This window comes from Zeus faber (genome assembly GCF_960531495.2).
Source record: "Zeus faber genome assembly, chromosome: 15".
NCBI classification, from domain to species: domain Eukaryota; kingdom Metazoa; phylum Chordata; class Actinopteri; order Zeiformes; family Zeidae; genus Zeus; species Zeus faber.
Window position 1 is genome coordinate 22,799,328 of NC_137194.1, and position 23,727 is coordinate 22,823,054.

The 23,727-nt window shown below is 42.4% G+C and overlaps 1 protein-coding gene across 8 annotated transcripts in view; it reads right to left on the bottom strand.

The window, feature by feature from the left end:
* Positions 1–143: 143 nt before the first annotated feature.
* Positions 144–23,727, bottom strand: part of uckl1b (uridine-cytidine kinase 1-like 1b) — a 26,022-nt gene continuing 2,438 nt past the window's right edge. Inside the window, exons 1-15 of one of the 8 annotated variants that reach the window (XM_080015505.1) lie at positions 23,370–23,727; positions 19,384–19,577; positions 12,068–12,174; positions 11,025–11,195; positions 10,354–10,425; positions 9,164–9,353; positions 8,756–8,817; positions 6,275–6,294; positions 4,762–4,860; positions 3,810–3,903; positions 3,520–3,582; positions 3,216–3,338; positions 2,215–2,322; positions 1,944–2,100; positions 144–1,610 (exon numbers count right to left, since the gene is read on the bottom strand). The exon at positions 23,370–23,727 is cut by the window's right edge and continues 125 nt beyond it. In XM_080015505.1, the coding sequence (XP_079871631.1) occupies positions 1,531–1,610; positions 1,944–2,100; positions 2,215–2,322; positions 3,216–3,338; positions 3,520–3,582; positions 3,810–3,903; positions 4,762–4,860; positions 6,275–6,294; positions 8,756–8,817; positions 9,164–9,353; positions 10,354–10,425; positions 11,025–11,195; positions 12,068–12,174; positions 19,384–19,577; positions 23,370–23,437 (1,608 nt within the window). In that variant the 5' untranslated portion in view covers positions 23,438–23,727 and the 3' untranslated portion in view covers positions 144–1,530. Of the gene's footprint in view, positions 1,611–1,943; positions 2,323–3,215; positions 3,339–3,519; positions 3,583–3,809; positions 3,904–4,761; positions 4,861–6,274; positions 6,295–8,270; positions 8,288–8,755; positions 8,818–9,163; positions 9,354–10,353; positions 10,426–11,024; positions 11,196–12,067; positions 12,175–19,383; positions 19,578–23,369 lie in introns of those variants that run through there. The other 7 variants (XM_080015506.1, XM_080015503.1, XM_080015504.1 and 4 more) reach the window with 7 other exon arrangements.

Consider the following 23,727-nt stretch of genomic DNA (forward strand, 5'->3'; position numbering starts at 1 on the left):
CACGGCAAATGTATCATTATTATTGATATTATTATTATTAACAATTACAATAATACAATGCTTCACATCATAACAACAATAATAATAATAAAAAAAATAAAAATTTAAAATGTATCGAAATGACAAGAAAAACATGAAAATAGTTCAATCTTTTTGACTTTTATATATATCATACAGTACATGTGTATTCAGGAATAACACACTCCTTAAAACAAATCTTAAATATATGTATTGGACACTGTTTTTATCAAGCATGATACAAAAACAGGCGGTGAAAAAAGCAGCGTCGCAGACATCTTTCAACAACATTGAAAATGTAAAATTCTTAAATATCAGGACCCGAGGAAACCCTCGGCAGTAAGCGCACAGCGTGAGGAGCGTTGTGACGATTTCAGACACACACATCCATGTGGCTCTCCTCGCCCCTGGGGTTTTTCTTTGGTTTGATGTTTCATGTCACGGGAAATTTGAACTTTAAGATATCAACTATCCCTTAATACGAGGTTGACGGGTTCGAACCCGAGAAGTAAACACATTTTTCAGTCGCAAATGAAAAGGTTTCTAAATGTTCTCAACGTGATTTGGAGTGAAGACAGTCATCAATTCATACACTTAGAAGGTTGTGACACAGAAAACGATGGGTTTAGAATGACCACAGAAGGCTTGTTCTGTGCATTTCAAAGATAAGTCACAGATAACCTGTTCTGACACCGAAAAAGGCATTTTCTTATTTCCAACTTAAGCTGTTGAAGTTTGTTCATCAGACCGCCGCCGACCCACTTCGCTGCCTGCAGTCATGTACGACCACAGGCCAGGAGGTGAGGGACACGCCGAACCCCGAAAAACACACGAGCGCGTGCGTCTCACTGTGTGGAGGGAAGAGGGAGCGAGGGGCTGCAGCTCCACAGAGGAGGAAGGAAAGCAGAGTGCCAAACACAGAGAGACACGTCGTGGCTGAGCCCACTTTCAAAGAGCACTTGTAGCCTCCCTCCAGCTTTGTACGAGTCGCCTACAAACACATCACATCGGCGGTCGTCGCCACGACGAGTGTGTGTGTGTGTGTGTGTGTGTGTGTGTGTGTGTTTTTGATCGCAGGCGCAGATTCACATTCCTTCGTGTCGGTCCACAGTGCACGGCTTAAGGCTTGATACGTTCTGGTCGGACGTAAAAAAAACAAAAAAAAACAAACCGTTTTCTCAAAGATTTCAACATAGGAGATCGTCAGGACCCAAAAGATTCAATAAAACATTTGGCCGGTCCAACATACTGTACATATCACAAAAATATTTTTAGACTCAAATCAACCAACCGTCCAGGAAATGCAGGTACATAGAATTAAATTACCCCCCCCCCCCCCCTCCAATTGTCTGGAGCTCAGTCAATCTTGTTTGGCCCCAAAAAGCGAGGGATTCCGGTCCCTTCTGAACCGGTGCCATAAGGGAATTTGTATCGTCCTCCGAGCGGCGTCCAGTCGTCCTCCGGGTCGCTCGGCTGCAGTCCACCGCTGCCGCAGCCCACCGCTGCCGCAGCTTAGCAACTGGGCTCGTCCATCTCCTCGTCACTCCAATCCGGGGGAGCGTCCGTTCCAAAATATCGATCCCCAAAGTTTCCTACGAAGGGACACAACCGACCATGACATCACTAAAGACTCAAAAACATTTTTTCTTGTTTGGCTAACAGTTTGTGGCTGTTCAATGATCAATTTTTTGAAATATTATCACACGAAATGACAAAAATGTGTGAAATCTAAAATTTGTAACATCCTGTTTCCATAGTTTCCCCAATACCAGAGGGGAGCGTTGTCACGCTCGTTAATCATCGTTAAAAAAATCCCTCTACAAAATAATGGAGTCTAATATGAAGTCTAAAATGAAGGGTCTCATAAGCTGGTGTCGTTATCCGTCGGTAGGATGGGGGGATGCTCCGGTGTGGGCGTGGCTCACCGATGCCGGGGATGATGTGGAAGAGGTCGTTGACCTTCTTGTCCACGGCCGTGGTGATGATCTTCACCTGCGGGAAGGCGTAGGCCACCGAGTGGACGCCCATCTCCGCCATCAGCAACGACACCAGCAGGATCTTATCCTCCTGGACGTCGTGGTCCTGGAAAGAAAAAAACTCCACACCTTTGACCGGCCGCCGTGTTTCTGTTTCGGCCCGTGAAGGCGGAGATTTCAGCGAAGCGGCGACAGAGAAGAGGCGGCGGTGAAAACCCACCAGCAGGACCCGTACGGCCATCATGGCGGCGGCCCCCGTGGACACCGTGCAGTCCATCAGGATGACGTGGTCTTTGCTGATGTCCTTGGGCAGACGCAGGTAGTGGAGCTGACGGGGAAACAAAGGCGGAACGTGGGTTTCCATAGAGCGCGTCTGCATTTCATGGAGGATAGCTCGCGAGGTGCCCTTCAACCCAGGCCTTCCAAATGTTTAATGTTGGTTCCCATGGTTTAGAACGGTTCACAGCACAACGTCTGAAAAGAAACCTACCACTCTGCTGCAGGTTCTCACTGTTACGCAGGTTGAAAAGAAAGTTGAATCTCCTATTCAAAAAGAGGAAGCTCATATCATAATCCCAGGTGTTCTTTGTATTTTTCAACATGTTTTGAATAACGGTAATATCACATTTTATGTGATAAACTGCCGCAGTGAAACCAGTATGTGACGTTGGCTACAGGAGGTTACCAGTGGGAAGTGGCGCAATTTCCTGTTTCCAGTCCCTAGCGTGGATGTAGCCAAAAGAGCTGATTTCAGAAGTGCCGGATAAATTGCATGGTTTGTGACTCTTTTTTTTCATTGTAAAGACTGTGAAATATTATGCTGTTTTTGAAAAGGGTATTTAGAGGTGCAGTGTGTAGAATTTTGACTGCATTTAAGCACAGTGGGAAGCTGCAGCAGAGTGGTAAGTTTCTCAGTAATAAACGTTCAGCGAGGTTGTGCTATGAACAATGAGGGAAGCTAACATTTTGTTGGGTGGGAAAAATGTCAAACCTCTCCTTTAATGGCAAGTTGATGAACTTGCTTCTCATTTCAAGGAAATGTTTTTGCTTATAAAGCATCCAGTACACATCAAGTCATTTATTTCCTTTTCTTACTAAGTTTGGGATCCCTAACATTTTGCAGTGTAAATTGGAGGTTCATTTTCAGATGACAGCACTGGAATCCTTCATTCAGGTGAAACATTAAAAAAGCAAATCGGTAAAAGTCCGGAATACTGTTACCTCTGGTTCTCCCGTGTCCTGGTTGGTCTGGATGAGGATCTTGCCAATGCGGACGTCTTTGCACACCGCCCTCAGGGCCGGCTCCATGGTCTCCCCGGCCCGCAGGATGGACACGCCTGTAATCTGTGGGGGGGAAAAAGGTTTAAAAATATATAAATAAAAAAATTAATTAATTTTGAAAAAGGAGCAAAGGTTAATTGAAAGAGTTTTGAGTCTGGGTGAAAGGAAAGCTCCGCTGAACCCGGAATACCGAAGAAAAAAAAGGGTTTGAAATGACGTCCGGAAGTAAATGGAGTTCACTCACCCTCTTTCCGTGGAAAGATCGGCCTTCGTAATCCTCTCCCTGTGGGGTCTGGACGACGTGGATCTACACGGAGATAAAAACAGAAAATGATCAAAGAAAAGAGGTGGACCGCACTCCCAAATATTAAGACACCAGAGACTCAAGAGCTTCCTCTTCAACAAAACAGGGAGTCTTTCCACTCGTCAGGCTTCACCCTGGTCCCTCATCCAGCCGTCCAATCTCACGTGCCGTGTCTACACGGCGGCGGTCGCCTTGAACGGAGTGCGGTGAATTCACGCAACCCGCTTTACCTGCGAGGGGAGGAAGGAGAGAGCGCGCTCGATCAGCAGCCGCATCAGCCTCTTGGAGTAGAAGATGAATTCGTCGCGACTCGTTTCCTTGTTCCTGCAAAACGGTGGAAAGAGAAAGGGAACGGTCACCAGGAAACCCACGACATCTGATTTTAAGGGTTTGAATAAAGGCGGACGCGTTTGAATGTGAATGAACGCCGTTGCTGTCCCAACTTAGCAGACGACAAGGCCAAGGAATGATTTGATGTGTTATTTTTACTGAGGAATACAGCCAGGGGTGGGGCTATTAGGAAAATAATGATTGATGTATAATTAAATCTCGTCCATTAAGATAAGACTTTATTAATCCCTGGGGGAAATTCGGAGACAGCAAGCTTATACGTGTCAAACATGTGGAAGATCAACATCTGAGGTGGTGTTTTTGTACGGTGGATATTCTGAGTTTGATGAGTTTTGGGGAGTTTCCTCTCCCCCCAACATCTGTTTGTTTTGTATAAAACAGAAGAAAAAAACCTAAGCCCTCTGACTACCGACATTGCTTGCTGATATTTGATGTTGAACAGTGCGATGTACTGGTTTTTTTTTTTATCAATTTGATTTTTATTTTCTTTTTACATTCAAAATAATCAAATAAAACAAAAGCTACAGCTATAATAAAGAAATGGTCATTTGAAAATAATAATGAAAGAGGGTGCAATAAAGACAACTTCCTCTCTTTTAGTCTCTCATCAATATGTATAATCATATTGATATTACATTGATCTATACTTTTGTATGGGAATTTTTTTATAGTGTCAGCATTAGTTGTATCCTCAATGTGCTAAAGCTGAGTACAGCCAGTTAAACTACCACTGCTTCATGACTGAACTTAATGTAAATGTAACTGTATATTCTCAAGAGTTTTGAGAACATCCTGGAAAAGTCCCCCTGCTTATCTCATCTTATCTTATACCTGATGATAGTATGCATCCCTCGGACCTGCGGCGTGCTCTCCAGGACACTGAGGGTCTGTGGGAGGGGCTGGGCCTGGTGGGCCGAGGCCAGGGCGGCCCTGTAACCACGGAAACAAGAGAAGGGTAAACAGGAGGGGGGGGGGGGTGGGGGGTCGACACCGAGGGGCTTCAGCACTAAAGGTGTGTGTGTGTGTGTGCACATGATGTGCATGGGTGTAACAGCACGTTATATAATAAGGACACATTTTGTAATAACTCGTCAAAATGTAATAAATGTGACCTTTATTATGTTACAACACCTGCATGTCGTAATAACTTTCCACATCTAGCGATAAACATCTTGAACTCAATTCGTAATAAGTTTTCTATATTTTGTACAAAACCGGTTACTTAATGTGGGGCTGCGGGGGTTTCAACTTTTTAATGCTCACACACACAAAAAAAATGTCATCATGTGAAATATATCTTTATTTTATTTACTAAAATAAGTACTAAAGTGTGACACGATATAAATGACGACAACAATTTTGGTGTATTTTGACATAATGTGTTGAATTATTACAAAGTCATTGTATTCAAATGTTATTTCATTATGTAATGGTATTATTACAAAATGCAGCAAAACTTATTACGTATTGTATTCAAGATGTTTATACCAAGATGCGGCAAGTTATTCACTGATTACATTTTGACAAGTTATTAAAAAAACGCAGAATTATTACATATTATGCAATACAATTGGTAAAGGCAAACACGCACAAGCATGCCAACCCACACACACACCTACCTACTTCAAAACACATACAAAAAAAGACATTACTACATAACGTAACAAGCCAGAAGACATGATAAAAGACTTGGTAGTTCATCCCTGGAAACGTTTTAAGAGAATGACACTGTTGAAGTGTGGCTGGGGCTAAAGTTGATCTTTGTACCGTTAGACTGGATTACTTGGGAGGGAATCAAAGGCACAGAGCACAGCCGAGTGAAAAGGCTTGAGTGAAACACCACAGCAGCTCAGGGACCACGCTGATGGAAAAGACAGCCCGCCATCTTTTTTTTTTTTTTTTTTTTTTTTTAAGCAGTTTTTATAAAGCGGTCTTTCTGTCCCGAAAGTTGTGAAACTTGCGGGACAGGTGGTCGGTACTTTACACTTTTCAAAGGGTGAAAATCAAATCACATAAAGCCCAAATCTCACTTGTATTTGAATGGCTTTTGTATTTAGATTGCAACAGAAATTCAACTGAGATCGAACGCATCTTTTCCATGCTTGGTCCGTGTCCTGCCATAATTATTTTCCCAAATTCCCACACGGGGTTTAGAGTTGAAAAACGCTTGTTTGGTTAGATTTGCCAAAGTGCCAAAGTAAAGGTAGCGGTTATGACGAAGGCTCATAGATCAAACCGCGTCGGCTAGCACCGTGTATGAGCCCAAACATCGTCTCCAGTCTGATGTCATGAAGATCAACACATTCAGGTGCAAGCAAAAAGAAATCGTAGCAAATCTGCTCACATATCCCAGCGAAGTTTCCTCTTTGGGGAGAAGAATATTTCGACAAAACAAAACAAACAACAACAACAACAACAACAAAACCACAAGCACAACAGAAAAGACAAAAAAAAAAAAAACAAAAAAAAAAAAAACAACACATAAGAGAAAGAACAAAATGAAAACAGACATAACATCAGGTGGGTGGAGGTTCTAGGTGATGCTCTGACGCAGGGAGCAGAGTGACAGCCGAGGCGTGGCGGCGTCGAACCTTTTCCCCATGCACAACGTGTTTCCATCGAGGAACGGTAACAAAATGAGGGCACCGTTTAGAACCCGGAACCTTAGCAAAAAAAACAAAAACAAAACTGCCTCGAAGCACCACCTCGCCTGCAAGGACCTTCCTTGGGAGCAGGAACTTTCCAGGTAGAACCCATTTCGGAACTAAGTTCTTCCTGTGGGAAAAAGGTGCATGTTCCAAAGTGCTCTAAACTAAGTTCCTGGTCCCTTGATCCTGCGGTGGAAAAGGGGGTAATGATGGAGAAACGGACAATGGCCGTAGGGGGCGAAGGCGGGTTTGTAGGATAAACAATTGGTTTCAAATCTTCCGTACTGTCTTTCGATGAATCTCTATTCACATTTTCTGGTTCTTTAGATTCTAAGTTCCTGTGTAGCAACTGAATAGAAGGCCAAATGAAGCCCCCACAGATCCTGCGGCAGAAAAGATACAACAAGGTAATCTTCAATCGAGTGTAAATGGTGTGATTGCTTTATGTGTGTGGTGGGTGTGTGTGTGTGTGTGTGTGTGGGTGGGTGGGATGCGCACGGCCACTGTGCGGCTGTCACTCTCTCACAGCGCAGCGAGGTAAACAGCGTAGGTTGGCATTTCAGCTCACGGGCCCCCAGATATCCTGTGTCTAAAGACACCAAAGTCACTTCCTCTCTCTCAGTCTGAGCTAGCGTGGCCACCACGCTGGATGGAAAAAAAAAACCTCTTTGCGGCGGGGCGCTGGAAACTCTGCGGCTGCAAGCGTCGCGCCCGTTCGACAGTCGAGCTTCTTCTCTCACTCCCTTTCACAGTGTCTCTCTCTCTCTCTCTCTCTCTCTCTCTCTCTCTCATCGTATGTGTTTGCCGTCTTAGTCTTTATGGATTAATCCTTTTATCCATCTATTTTACCTCAGTTTTACCTTAGCTATCATGTTTCTGTTTTCTATTTGGTATTTACTTCTGTTTTTGGGCTCTTACTTTTCTTATGTGTTGTATCTTAGTCCTGCTTTTGACTCTTTTGACGTTTATTCCCGTATCTCTTGTATTGTTAATCGATCTACCTGGACTGGAAAGCAATTTGGGTCAACTACTGTTGTTTTTAAATGTGCTATATACAGTAAATAAGTAAATGTAAATCTCTCTCTCTCTCTCTCTCTCTCTCTCTCTCTCTCTCTCTCTCTCTCTCTCTCTCTCTCTCTCTCTCTCTCTCTCTCTCTCTCTCTCTCTCTCTCTCTCTCTCTCTCTCTCTCTCTCTCTCTCACAGGGGGGAGGAGAGATTGGGTCAGTGTCACGCCTCATGGTGTAATTTTAGACAGAGGAGGCAGGAAGGGTGTGAGTTGTAATTTCTCGAAAAGGGAGAGAGGGGGGGGGGAGAAAACCAACACCTTTGCGTCGGCTGCTAGCTGTACTCACCACATGACGTTATTTACCATAAAGCTACACAGATCTTTTCATCTGAGGTCCACAGGCTGATCCCCTTTAAGTCACACATATCAAGGGTAAAAATTCTCGACAGAAATGTTCACGTGCAACTATAATTTTTAACAGCTATTGGCTGCATCTGAACTTTTTTTTCTCAGAATATGCAGCATGAACCCTTAATAAGCTGTTTATCCTGCAGCCAGCAGATTCAGGGAAGGTGGAGGTTGAGTTTGCTCCGCTTCCCAGTCAAGATTCAGAGTATTTGGGGAATTTGGGTGGCAGGTGGCAAAGAGAGAATAACAGAAATGGAAATAAGAAAGACTACTCTACCTGACGCTGAGCTCTCGCTGTGAGCAATGGAAGGATTGGGGGTTTTGGGAGGAGAGTGAGAGAGTAGTCTGTGAGCAGTTTGTATTGGGCGGGGATCGGGAGGGGGTGCAACCACACTGTGACACAAAACTAGAAAAACGTGCTTCTGATGATTGTTAGTATATGTGACATACATTTATACAAAAAGTGTGTTGAACTGTCTGTATAGGCTTTAATAATAATATAAATTCAAAAAATAATAATAAAATATAATAATAATAATAATAATAATAATAATAATAATAATACTTTTACCATTCAATAGTCCCTATATTTCCTAACATGTTCACATGTCCATGTAGAGCATCTTCTATCCAGCAGAGGGCGTATTGAGGCTTTTGCAACATCCCACACAGTACTCAGTAGTGCTGAGTCAGAAGCCCAAACACATGTAAAACTTGTGTATGTATGAAATAAAACATGCATGGCACTCAGTGACAACCTACCTCTTCCAGTTGGCTGTGGACATGCTGTACGATCAGATCAATGGCTACCATGTTGCCACCACCTGATGGATTGGCAGGAAACGAGATTGCATGCAGTAAGGGCATATTCCACCATTTCATAACATAGTTGAAGGTTTTTGAGCATACTTGCTTGCTATTTTTTTATTTAAATTTTTGGTTTATTTATTACAGAAACAATGCAGAATTTTAAAGGAACTTCGATCTCAGTGTGTGAAAAACAAGACAGTTATAATACCGTATGAAAAACAATAAACATCAAAATCCAAACATTGCAACTGACTTTCTCGATAAAATTGCCCTGTATAATTCTGTAAAAGACTATCAGGTTTAGTGCACAGACACAGAACAGAGGCCGTACACAGTTTGGACGCATGGATGCGCACTCACCGCGTGGTACCACGATGTCGGCCAGGCGCATGGTGGGTTCAATGTACTGCTCGAAGGACGGCTTGACGAACTTGTTGTACTGTTTGATGACGCCCTCGATGTCCCGGCCGCGCTCCGTGATGTCCCTTCGCAGCCGACGCACCAGGCGGATGTCAGAGTCCGTGTCCACGAAGATCTTCATGTCCAGCAGCTGGAATGATTGGCAGGCTTTAGATTTTATTTTTATGACGTACAGTCGAACAAACTCAGAACATACGGGGTTGTCTGCAGAGCATCTTAGAGCTATATTTAATGCACCTTTAAGATCTAAGAATTTAAGACTGACTCTTTGAACACGTCATCTCTCTCTTCAGTTTAAAGGTACTGTACAGCGTAGCTTGCAGAGCTAGTTCCACCAGAACTGTTGACAGAAAGTCACGCGCTTCAAAGTCCTTATGTGCCAGCCTGTTCGAGCAGCCAGTCAGTCTCTCCTGCCCTGCCTGCTTGCTGCCTGCTTTTCTGCCTGCTTGCTTGCTGCGTTGCTCCCCCCACCTCCCCTGCATCCACCTGGGGCTCTACTCTTCTACCCAACTGGGGGATTCGAGCTCATCACTCCAACATTTCTAGCTCATTAAGCATGGCTGTTTTCTGTACACCTCACTAGCAGTGATGAGCAGTAGAGCCCGGAGGCCAATCTCAAACGATGCTTAATAATTAAATACATTTTTTTTAATAAAATCTAAGAGTTGTCTGTCAGAAGTACTTGCTATTTGACCTATTTCTCAGATAGAAAAATCTTGATGTAGAAATCAAGACCCCTTAAATTCAAAACTAAGACTATTTAATCAATCTTAAGGCCCATCATTTTCAAATCAAGCCTCATCTAGTATCATCATTTTCGTAACTATAATTGATTTTGAAAGAAAAAAAGAAAAAAGAAAAAATAACGTTCTCTGACCCATAGTAAAATGACCTGAAATCATAAGAGATAAGATGAAATAAGATAAGACTTTCTTAATCCCCGGGGTGAGGGAAACCTTAAAACAGGGTTGACAAATCTGAACAGGAGATAAGACAGCTTGTTTAGATTAGACTGGTACAGTAAGTGGTGGTGAGACACTGAGACATGTTTACAGACACTCATGTTTAAAAAGAAAAATAACAACAACCATGATGCAGCAGTCCGTCATTGGACAACAAAGTGGACATACCTGCAGGAGTTCTTTATCTGCAAAGGACATGATCCCCTCAAAGATGATGACACTGGCTCCATACACTGTTTTCTGTTGGGGGGAGCACAGTGCAAAACATGTCAATAAAAGACTGTATAACACATTATTGGGAACAATAAATTAAATTAAGTATCAAATATGGCTGCCACAATCACATTTTAGTTGACAATTAATTGTCAGAGCTTTATATTGGCATTGCACATTGGAACATAAACATTTGGGTCGACAACAATTTGGCTGAATCCAACTGATTGAAACACATGTAATTCACATGTTATCCGTTGTGACATTTATATTTTTGGAACATCTTTGCCTTTATTACAGACAGCAGCGGAGTGAGACGGGAAAAATTGGGGTAGAGAGAGAGGTAAAGACACTGAATGACGACCGAATTTGAACCTGGAATGCCGCAGGGCGTTGAGCCGCCATCGTTGCAACATTTCTAACATTGGCTCAAAATTCCCCAAAAATGTAAAAGCAAGAACAACTAGAATACAAATACAAAGTGTTACTGTTATAATTCTGTTATCAGTGTTAGTGTTATGTTAATGTCAATATAGTAATATTCCCGTGAGAAGCAACTGATCCGCAATGTGACTCCCTGCTTCCTGTATGAGCTCCACTCTGCGTCCATGCCTGTGTGTCCTCACCCACTCCCTCTGTCGCCCGTGTGTTGTGAAGTCGTACACGGGAATCTTCACACTCTTGCCCAGTTTGAGCTTATGTAGCGTGTGCGTCACTAAGCCCAAGTCGAAGGCGTCGGGGTGGTCGAAGTTATAGTCATTGCTGGAAGCCAGTGTCTGCTGTTCTGGGGACAAGACCTGAGGACAATAAATAATATAAATATTTAAGTAACAATCATCAGAAATGTGGATATTATAATCAAGCGGGTGGAGGCACTGACTACAACAGACTATGGCGTTAAATATCACAACCAAAATCCCAGACGACATCTAGTCTCATATCACAATATCAATATTATATTCCTATAGCGTCCAGCCCTACTTACACAATTAGACATTTGTTGAACTAATTTGAAATCCCAACATAACCCTCACACACATGCTTCGAGTGCCGTCGACTCAATCCTAAATTTAGGTATGACTTGTGACTACCCTGTGATGTTTGTGCCAATGTTGGGATAATGCTGTGTGTGTTCATACGTGTGCCCATGCTTCCACCTTAGTATATGGCAAACCTTATGAGCAGACATGTTCCTAGTGAGCCAATCACAGCGTCTGAGTCATACACCCACGTCATAGTAGTCCGTCCTCTCTGTCTACAGGTGTGGAGACGCCATGCGATGAAGGGTTTTATTTTAGAATTCCAGAAGAGAATTCCGGAGGCGGTGTTTTGGAAGCCAAACCGCAGAAGCTATCGCAGGTGCGGTGCACTAGGTGACATTTACTGAGAGCTGCGCTGTGATTGGGCGGCCACATGTGAAGTCATGTTGCTCCGTATGTGAATGGCCGCCGCCAGACTAAGACGGAGTTACATCAGAGGAGAGCGGTATGAAGGGTGGAGGGGACTCCATCATTCAATCCCTCCACTCCCCATTTTGCTCTTGCACTTAGCTAATATTTTTTACCCCCCCTTTAAATGTGTCGTGTCTTCCCTCCCCATTCTTTTCAGCGGCTCTTCTCATCTTCACTTGTTCTCGGGCATGTTTATATCTTCACGCTGGCAAAAATACCTTGTAAAAGGAGTCCATTGAGAGAAGAACAACCCATGGAACGTCCAAAGCCTCAATGATTTTCCTGGCTACGGTGGTCTTTCCTGATGCACTGCCACCACAAAGACCTGGAGGAGAAAAGCAAAACACAATTCAAAGATGGTTTTATTTTATTTATTTTTTTTGTCAGAGACCAGTGTGCTTTCTCTAACAGCATTTTATGACCTTAAGTAACCATATCAAGTGCTCGATACAGGATCGTAAGACTGTCATTTCAGCGTGCAGGGACAGGCAGACTCAAAGAACAGGACTTGAGGGTAAAGGGTTGGCTTGAAACTGTTGTTCGGAAGATTATTTTCGTCTTACGTAAGACTCTGCAGAAGAATAACCCTCGCTCAGTTTAAATGTCTGTCACGTTTTGCCCTGTTTGGTTATAAGTTTATTCTGTTCCCTGTTTTGCCTTGTTTTGTTAGTTATTCTGTCCCTCTGTCCCTTCTGTCTCTCTCTCCAGCTCCCTCTGGCTCTCTGGCTCTCGCTCACTGTCTGTCACTCTGGTTCTGCATTCCTGCCACTACACACCTGACCCCATTCAGCCATCAAGCCAGCTGTCTTCACCTTCGTCGTCACTACACCTGTATATGACCTGTTCCCCGTTCACTCAGCCCTGGTCAGATCGTTGTATCCACTGCGTCGAATCTACTACCTGTTTCCTTTACCCTCCGTCCAACCTGTGCCTGTTTCCCTGGACCCTGATTCTCTGCCTGTCCCCTATGGATAAGTTTGCCTTTTCTGACTGATCTTGTGGTTTTGACCATTGCCTGTTTTTTGCAATAAACCCTTGATTCATCGCACCTACTCCTGAGCCTCCGTTGTGTCCTGCATTTGGGTTCACCAGACAGCACTCATGACAGAACAATCTGACCAGCCATGAACCCAGTGGTCACAGCGTTAACAGATCTCAGGCAGTTCAGTTCTTCATCAGGGACCAGCCAGGAGATTCACCTGCTAGCCACCGGCCTGCTAGCCACTGGCCTGCACGCCACCGGCCTGCTAGCCACCGGCCTGCTAGCCACTGGCCTGCACGCCACCGGCCTGCTAGCCACTGGCCTGCACGCCACCTGCCTGCTAGCCGCCGACCTGCTAGCCACCAGTCTGCTAGCGTTAGGCCTGCTAATCGCAACATGTTTCCCGGCCTGAACATTCCCTTCAGGCATCCTGGACTACTTGCCTGGACTTTTCACATCTACTGGAAATACTCCATTGGGTTCAGGCAAGAAGCAGAGTCTGGGTCGAGCATGCAGGAGGCAGGACGTGGTGCAATGACGATGCAGAGTTTTACAGCACACCCAAGATGGCGGACGCGACTGCCGACTTATCAGTAATTGTGACTTTTCCCACATTGAGCTTTATGTCACTGTTTGTTTAAGTTGCTGTCTCCTCTACATTTTTTTTTTTTCTCAATCACACTGGAACCATGGCAAGCCCCTTTTCCGGCATGTTCATGCCATGCATCCAATATTTTTTTTTTGCTGCAGACCAACTGTCACCCAATAATTGAATCGATCAGTATTATCGTCTGGGGGGGGCGTTTCGTTGGGGTGTTTTGTCGTTTTTTTTTAACATTGTCAGATATTAAATGTGAAACAATAAAACATTTAAGTATAGTCGTGTTAAATAAAACAAAATCAAACAGATCAGCATCGCCTGAAAAGAAAACAAGCAAACAAACAATATATGAAAATTTGTGGCCTGTTTGATTTTTAAGTGCAATATGTCGAGGTTCCGTGCCAAGAAGACCAGCATGTTCACATTCTTCGGTTTGAGGCACGAGCGGGTGGTGGGGATGTGACTACATTTCCAGCGGTGCTAAATGCCTGTTTGGATGCATTATTATTATGCATATTATTATTATGCATATTGTAATAATTATTATTAGCAGTAGTAGCCTAGTTGTTGTTTTTATTATTATTATTATTATTATTATTATTACATAAGCTCCTTTTACACAGCCTGTTCAAGGCAGGAATGCTGCACCTTTATTCCGTCTCGTCGTTCTGTGTAAAAGGTATTAACACCCAATGGGGGGTATTGTCGATCCGCCTCTGAGCCGGCAGCAGAGGTAGTCACAGAGCCGAAACAGGGCCAAAGTGCCCCCTGTAAAAGGCACAGCTGGCGTGCCGGGACAGGGGTGTGACGGTCCTCACCCGAGGCTACAGCTTTTATTAAATTAAATATTTTAAAATAATTGTATTATTTTAAATAATAATTTGATTAAATCAGTGTGATTCTCTTCAACCATATAATATACGTCACACTGGAGACCGATACTGTTGTGTTGTCAAAGACAGCACACTTCAGCGACTGAAGCGTGTGTCTCTATGTATGACCAGTCGGTGATGGTACGGGCGTGACGATGCGTGCCTGGTGGGCGTGACAGTGCGTGACCGGTGGTCATGACGGTGCGACCTAGCGGGACGAGGCTTTGCTATACTACGATAACACTACTGTCTACCACACCCATTTTCACCGGATTAAAAGTTAAAAAAAACTGTGAAGGCTTTTTACATTCTGTGCTTCTTTGCATTTTTTGATTCAAGATTCCAGATGTTTATTTATCACATACATATATATATACATATGATCATACATATAGTATATGTGTGACTGGCGGGCATGATGGTGCGGGCGTGACGGTGCGGCCCGGCGGGGGCGTGACAGTATGTGCCCAGCGGGTGTGACGTTGCGTGCCAGGCAGCCGTGACAGTGCGTGCCAGGCAGCCGTGACGGTGCATGCCAGGCAGGCGTGGCGGTGCGTTCCTGTTGGGCGTGACGGTGTGGGCCCAGCGGGCGTGACGGTGTGTTCCGGGTGGGCCCGGCATGGGTGTGACGGTGCGTGCCTGGCGGTGCGTGCCAGGTGGGGCAATACTATGATACTGTGCTATACTACAATAACACTACTGTCTACCACACCTATTTTCAAAAATTTAAAAAAACAAACTATGAAGGCTTTTCACATTCTGTGCTTCTTGCATTTTTAGATTCAAGATTCAAGTTGTTTATTTATCGCATACATATACATACAATCATACATATACTGTATGTATGACTGGTGGGCGTAACGGTGCGGAACCAGTGGAGGCATGATGGTGCATGCCCAGCTGGCGCGACGGTATGTGCCCGGCGTGGCGGTGCCGGGCCGGAAACGTGACAGTGCGAGCCCTGCAGACGTATTTCTTTCTTTCTTTCTTTCTTTCATTCCTTATGGGGGTATGTGGTGTGGCGATGGGATGGTTTGAGCAGCCACACCTGACCTGGATCTAGGGGATTGGGTCAGGGTGGCTGCATACCTGCATACCTGAACAAGAGGTTAAAACCCCCATCTTCACACTGACTCAGGATAGGAGCCCTGCCATGACATGTTCAATCTGCTCCTGGCTAATTCCACCTATTCTAAGATAGGAGGTATTCTATACCTCCTATCTTTCCACCTAAAAAACTTTTAATATAATTGAAATGTGAGCTACAACTGTATTTGTCGAAATCGGTCGGCGGGATGTGTTTTTACTGTATTGCATTACTACTACTATGTGTTTGTTCTTTGTATTTAAAATGGGTCTGGATCAATAAGCATATCTGACAGCAGCTCTAGGTTTCTGGTACAATATAGACTCATATAAAACACATTTAAACTGATTGCATTCTTTACAAAAACATTTCTATGTAGTTTTATCTTGTGTTTCTATGGAAAATAGGCTATGTGAGATTTTGAGCCTTTGCCCCCACACCAACGCGCCTGGTGGAGTTCCGGCATTGAATCATTATAGTTATCGTTTTGAACATATTTTTTATTAAATCCATGTATCATGCATCCGCGATCTTGTTTCAGTTTGTTTCATTTCATGCGAAATGTTCAGAAACTAGAAAAACTGGTGTGTAAGACACCACTTTAGCACTTTAAAAATAAAATCAGAAATGATGCAGCTTTTTAAATTTGTCTGAGTGACATACAGTACGGTAGCTTTATGATGTAGCATTAGTCACACAGGCTAAGTGGAGCAAATATTTCTAGTTGATGTTCCAACAACATAGTAAATAAAGTTTGTAAATTAAGTACAACAAACTTTCTGTACGTCTGTGGGGTTTTCTCAACATTTAAAACAGCTTGCACATTTATACATTACCTCTTAGTTGGAAATTATTAAACGTAGAGATGACCCATACATTTTTTTTTTAAATAAATCAACAGGGGTGAGAGCAGAGAGGTGTTTATTTTGGGGGCGTTCACCAATGTAATTGTAGTAATAAAAATAATCCTAGTATAATAACAACCTTTATTTGTATAGCACCTTTCATACACCACCGTAACTGAAAATGCTTCACATTAAAAGAAGGCCACCAGATAATGCCAATTGAAGCAAATCAATATGCATTTACAAAGAAGAATAATAATATAATTAAAAGAATGAAATTAATTAAAAGCAGGGTAAGAATAAGTGTTCCTCAGTGAATTATTTTCTTATTTCAAGTCTTGTATTTTACCATCATGACACCCAAATCCATGTGCTAACTTCTCTTCCCTTCATTGTTTTTCTTCCTAATTACTAATTCCTAATTTCGTTCACACAGTTCCTATAGCTCTCTTTAGTACCCCATTGTTACAGATGTATCCTTTAATTCCCATTTCTATCCTTTTAAATGCAATGTAAAAGGTTGGACCATCATTTTTTTCTAAGTCAACAAACTTCTTCCAATGGGATGAACCACAAACCATTGTTCTGCCGATCTTTTGTTTTTGTCGACATTGAGATGCTTGGAAACACTGTATGCATTTCACAATAAAATTCCCCGCTATCATTCCATTCAGCACCTCCGGGACAAGATGAACGAGCATATGACCAAACAGGCCTGCTGAATCCCCACCCTCACCCTGCTCGGCCACATAGTTCGCAAGCAGCCGTCCTGGATCCCCAAGATCGCCCGATACCCTTTACTGCTGTCGCTGCTCAAATGCCTCAAGGTATGACCCAATTCAAAGTCTGAAAGAGGGAGATTTTTCCCATAACCTATTTCGTAGTTTTCTTCAAGTGGTTCTGCCCGATCTTTGCCTGTGTGACATACTTTCTTGTGAAAATAACCTCTTAGTTTTATCCCAATTTATCATTTTAGTTTCTAATGTTGTGACAAATGCAATTTAAAAACAGGTCATCATCCTAATTCTGGTGAATTTGGATTTTACACATCATGTGCCAATCAATCAGATTGTCCGTATTGGGTGGATTACACTAGGTCCAAAAATTTTATTTGAAGTGGTGGGGATATTTTCTGTTTGTTTTTGGAACAGTTCATCCATATCGACGGTTTACTCACCACAACTAGCTATGCTGCATTGTCAAATTTATCACGGCTGCCTTTCATTTTGTACTCGTGTCCGATCTTTGTGTTCTTGCCTGGAAAGGTGGGGACCCCGCCTTATTAAACAAACATAAAGAGGAGCATCCGCATAATGCAATACACTGAATGGCTGGTTCTTAAAAATTTACATTTATTTTACAAAATCATTTCACCAATTTTTAACCGCACTTTTACACATAGAATGGCATTATTTTATGGGGCCCTCTCTACCCTCTGTTGTGTTGCTTCCCCCAAGAAGATCAGATTTGCATTTACCTTTACCTAATCAATGTTAATTGGAGAAGATGACAGACATTCATTGTCAAAATGTAAACACTTGGAAGCATTTCTAACAGTTTCTACATCCAAAACATATATTATAATAAGGCAACGCTACCAATTGCCTTAATGAATGTTTTCCTATAAAAATTTGACATCGGAACAAGAAAACTCTCAGGTTTCAGCTTGTTACCAGAAACAGAGAAAATCTGACGACAAGCGCAAAACTTGAATAATTTCTGGAGGCAAGGTATTTAACTGTATATCGAATTAAAGAGGGTTCCCCAACCTGACAGATCCCTGTCATCCCCTGTGATGACCGGTTGAAAGGGGGTGCTGATGGGGAAACCATTTCTCCGAGAGAGAGAGAGAGAGATGCGCAAAAGCAGAGCGGAGTTGAGAACGGAGCTTTTTTTAATTGTTTTTGTTTTTTTAAAGTCCTAGAAATTGTCAACTTTAGATAAAATACAATAATATAAGTCCAAATAATGGCCATATTAAAGTGGGCGCCACTGTGTGGTTTTAGTGGGGAAAAAGACAAAAACTTATTCCCCAACATTATTTTATATCCTGGCAGGACAGGAGACAGGAGAATAACGTCATATTCCAGAATAAATAACTGTTGGTGGGTGGGAAAAGTGGGTGGGAAAAATTTGAAGAGAAAGTCCAGACGAGCAGCAAGGAACAGATTTATTTTCTGGGAAAGATATGAATATCCATGAGGTACACATTCTGAACGCGTCCTCGTCGATTGTTGCAGGGACAAGTATTGTCGGCTTTGTTTGAGGGATCATGTTGTGTTCAAGCATACATGAAACTATATATGTATATTAATAGGAAAGGGAGATTATTTATACATTTTAGAAAAACATTAACAACTGGCGATTATGACTTCATTTTAGCGTGCGTGTCGATAACCGTCAATTCGTCGTCACTCCACCTGTATATGATCTGTTCCCCGTTCACTCAGTCCTGGTCAGATCGTTGCATCCACTGCGTCAATTCAATACGACTGTGTTGAATCTACTTCCTGTACCTTCTGTCGGAACCTCTGTCCGATTCCCTGGACCATCATTCTCTGCCTCTTCCCTGCCAGATAAGTTTGCCTTCTCTGACATACCTCGTGGTTTTGACCCCTGCCTGTTTTTTTGCAATAAACCCTTGATCCTTTGCACCTACTTCTGAGGCGCCAGCATTTGGGTTCCGCAGACAGCACTCATAACAGAATGGTGATAATGTCAATGATGATCCAGAATGTGCTCGTCAATATCCAGTAGCATTAAACGCAGAGTCTCTTCTTATCTGCTTGAAATGGCTCTCATTGGCACTAATTATGTCTCGAGCCAACAACATAAATTATAGTATCAGTAGAGGAGTCGTGAAAGGAGTGGCAACCAAACGTGTGGCATTGTGGTAAGGGGTGTATTTGAAATGTTTACTTATTAATCACAAATTCCTCATGTCCTTTGTTTCAAGCTCTTTTCAGGACAGTATTTATGAATTCAAGACTTCAGAGAGCTCATAAACCCTTAGAGGTTGCAGTTAAAGGTTGTTCTTTCAGGACTTTCATTTTAAAAAGAAACAGGAAAACAAGTATATTAAATAGAATATACATAGAATAATAAGTTACAATGTGCATCTGAACTCATGGCTTGAGGCCTTCCTACCGATAACGAAGGCCTCTTTGGACTGGGCGCCATGTTCGTTGTACCAGGGTGGCCGGCCGGCGGTGTATATGGTTCGCTTGGAGGTGCGCAGGAGTGGGGGCTCAGACTTGCACTGGCTGGTGGTCCTTTTCCTCGGTGACAGGCCGGTGCTTACTGCAGGAAGAAGCCTGTCAAGCGACCCCTCACCACCTGCACTGTGATTCGACAAACACACAACATAGCATTCCATTGCTGTTTGTATTACATTCCAAATTTTAAAAAAAGTAAATAAGTACACAAAGTTGCCAAAAGTTTATGTTTCGGAAATGGTATCTTACTCGTATAGCATTGTGAATAATACTAGACTCAACTATTTTGTTTACTTTGAAATTAGGTATATTAGCAAAACTATGTAAGTAGTTTATCAAGAAGGAACTGATTAATGTTTATGTCATGATTTGGAGTTACATTTGAATTTGTTAGGCCAAACACTGTTCAACTACAATTACCATTTCACATTTTTGACAGATTAACAAACTTTACAGATTAACAAAATGCAACACCGTCTTCTAAATTTAATGTTCTGTTATAATAGAACCATGATTACAACCTTGGAGTACAGACACCAGTTTCCAGCCCAAGTCAGTGTGAAGCACAGACAGGCTTGAGTCTGCCGAGTTATATAACTATGGTATGTGCACAGATATGTTCCTAAAGAAGGCAAGCTGCTTGACTGGCAGTACAGGTGACACAACACTAGTGTTTCATGGGTTGAAGTTCTGCACTTAGACACTGATCAGGTGAGCTGTGCCTCTCAAACCGATTTGTAAAACTGCCGCTCGCCCATTAAATGTTGCACTTTCAATTGAGAACCTGAGTATTTATGATCTTATAAATAACTTATTATAACTTAAACGTTATCCACGTTAGACATGCTGAGAGCTACACAATAGGTTGCATGACCCAAACAAAGCAACAGCTATAATAAAAAAAAAGTAACAAGCACATTCAAAACGTTTTTGGGTATGACAATCCCGTTAGGACATTTGCTGACATCTCTCAACAGAGAATGATAATTTTCCTAATGGAGATGGGGTGGTGTGAACATTTTCAAACCGGTTTCATATGAAGCCAAAGAGTGGACCGGACCGGTATACTAAATTTTACCACTCGGTAATTTTGGAAACAAATCTCACAAGCGCGAGTTCCACCCGGAAACCTTAAGCCGCGGAACCAAACTTCGTAAGCGTGAATTGAGTTCCACCCAGCAGCCGTTAGCAAGTAAGCACCATGCTAAGCTTAGCTCAAGTTGATTGCTTGTCTGACTGAGTCAATCACACTATGTGCAAATTGATCTGATACACAGGAGCTAGGACACCCGCCTGCTTCTTTTAAATCAACCATGTGGGAAGATTTTCGGTGAACTACGACAGCAATGGAGAGCGAGTGATGGATCAGACAAGGCTGTGTGTTGGCGTTGTTCGACAGTTGTAGGGTATGTGTGCGGAAACAGATTGGAACACTCCTCAGGCACATGTTTTTTATTCTATTCTCTTTATTCCACCCTATATTGACATTTAAAAGTCTATAAGAGACACCGCGTATTTAGAGGAAAAATAAAAACCTGTCTTATATTGTGTCAATACGGTTATTTGCGAGAACGTCTCAAACTGACAAATGCCTGTTCAGCCAGTTTGAATAAACCCAACCTCTTTAGGCTCTTACACCTGCAAAACTGGAAAACGACCCAACTCAGTTATTGCCTAAAAAAACTTGCTAAACTCTTCACTATATTCAAACCAGATGCATTGGTAAACAGCATTGCTGCATGACATCAGCAAAAACAAAAAATAGACCACATATTCTACCCTGAAGAGTACACATGTAGTTTCCCGTATTTCACATGCAAATTATTGCCTCAAAGGACTTGAGCTGCCACTTTTAGGATAACACTTGAGCAAGAATTATGTTGCACTGTCTTAAACCAAATTATTCTCCATCTGGGGGTTGGAGGGGTTGGTTTTGTAACATTACAAGAGGAGGGAACATTAAATTCCTGAAAGGGATGTCACTAATTCAGGCCAAAACATAAAAGAGCAAATAACTAGAATTGCTGTAATTTCAGTTGTAACCAGGCTACGACACAAACACTTTCAGTGAGGTCAAGGAAGTTCCATTAAACAATGGACTGGCATGAAATCCAAGGAACAACACACTTGAACTTGAATGACAATGGCATTAGAAAATGTAGACTGACAAGGTCTAGACTCATGCATGAGCTTCTTGTATGTGCCACGGATAATTGCCTTCGGCTACCTCGTTGCTGTTGGGGGGAAAGTACAGAATAATCTGCAATATATTGTTGTAGTTAAAAATACAAAGAAGATCATACATGATTACAGACAGTTTAGAAAACAGAGAGACTTGAGCATATGCTTGAACACATACATGATTACACACAGTTTAGAAAACAGAGAGACTTGAACACACTTGAGACTCGACTTTAACTACATGACTTGAGACTTTATAACAAAAGACTTATGACTTGTGACTTGCAAATCGATGACTTGCTGACACCTCTGCTAGAAACACTTTGTGCAGTAAGAGGGCGATCTGCACTTTGACCAGCGAGGACAGTCAAAACCCAGATTCCATTCTAGGATTCAAGAGGAGTAGAAAAGTGATGGAGATGGAGCAATTCTACAGATGTTCTTCTGTATTTCATGTTCTCGCCTTTACTACTAATGTGATCCCACATTTACATTACATTACATTTGGCAGATGCTTTTATCCAAAGCGACTTACAATTATTCAAACACCGAGGGACGCAGCCATCAGGAGCAATTAGGGGTTAAGTGTCTTGCTCAAGGACACTACAGCATGCTAGCAGGAGCAGCCTGGGATCGAACCAGCAACCTTTAGATAACTAGACGAACAGCTCTACCTCCTGAGCTACCACCCCCCCACATCATCTTAATGGCCCATAAATCCCCCCGGGTGGAGTTGCAAGGGATCAAACAAACAGCTAAGAGAGAGTATAAAGTTATCATATCTCACCCAGCAAACAGAGAGAGAGAGAGAGAGAGAGAGAGAGAGAGAGAGAGAGAGAGAGAATGGGCTGAGGTGGAGAGAATGAATATACTGTATACACATGCAAGCACACAGTGCAGTACAGTACACCCTGGCTGGGTTATCAGTTAAAACCAAACCAGGGTGCCATAAAGATTAGCTGTTTCTTCCTGGCTGAACCATGACCTTATCCCATGGTTGCAGATACAGTACACACTGTGCATGAAAGTGGACTTGTGGGAAAGAAACATGACATGACGAAAAACAGCAAGGCCCTTTGACTGCATTTCATAATCTACCCCATAATATCTATCATGCTCTTACCTCTAACTTAACAAAAAGCCCTGTATGCATTGTTCAACTCGCACTAGCCAGCAGAGGCTATATCATTATTATTATGTTTATAGGTACTGTTGCTTTTGTTTATAACAACAGAAACAAAAAATATAATAATAATGATAATAATAATAATAATAATAATAATAATAATAATAATAATTATTATTATTATTATTATTATTATTATTATTATAACAAGTTATATTCTAATTTTAATAGTCACTTGGTACCCTTAGTAGACAATTCACACCAACACATGCTCAATTGGTGACACATCTATAAACCTTACACGAGCCCACCCCCCTACTAAACACAGTAGTAACAGCAGTTCTGTGGGCATCAAAAACAAATTTGTTAAAGGACCAAGTGGTCCAAAGCAAATCTACGATAGAAAAACAAAATGCTTGGAGTTTCTTGCGATCCCTTTCATTCCATATTTTAAAAGGTTAAATCAGAAACCCTGCAGCACTTCGGCTCAAACCGAGGAACGGCTGGGAAAAAAAAACACTCAGAGCAACTTCTGGCATCCACCAAACATAAAGATTCAGACAAAGAGAGTAAAATATAGTAATGGTTATTAATAAATTCTTGCCACTTACCTGCCATCTGATCTCAGATTCCAGCAGCCAGATATTCTAGCACCTGAAAAGCCTGGCAGAGAGTTCATAGCTGCAGCAAATGGTAGGAAATGCTTCCACTGTGGATATTCCAATGGTCGGTCAAGTGCTACAGCAAATATGTATACACCATGTACACATAGTCAAGCACAAGGCAGTACGCTAGTACGGCTGCTCAGAGAGTTAAACCGAGAAAGAAGGAGAAGAAGGGAGAGAGCAAGAGAGTGAGCGAGGGGGGAAGTAACAGAAGAGAAATGGCCAGGGGGTGAAAAACACAACTATGTTTTAAACGTCTGTTTCAGTTTCAATTCCCTCTCTCAGCAGAGGCAAGAGGGAGAAA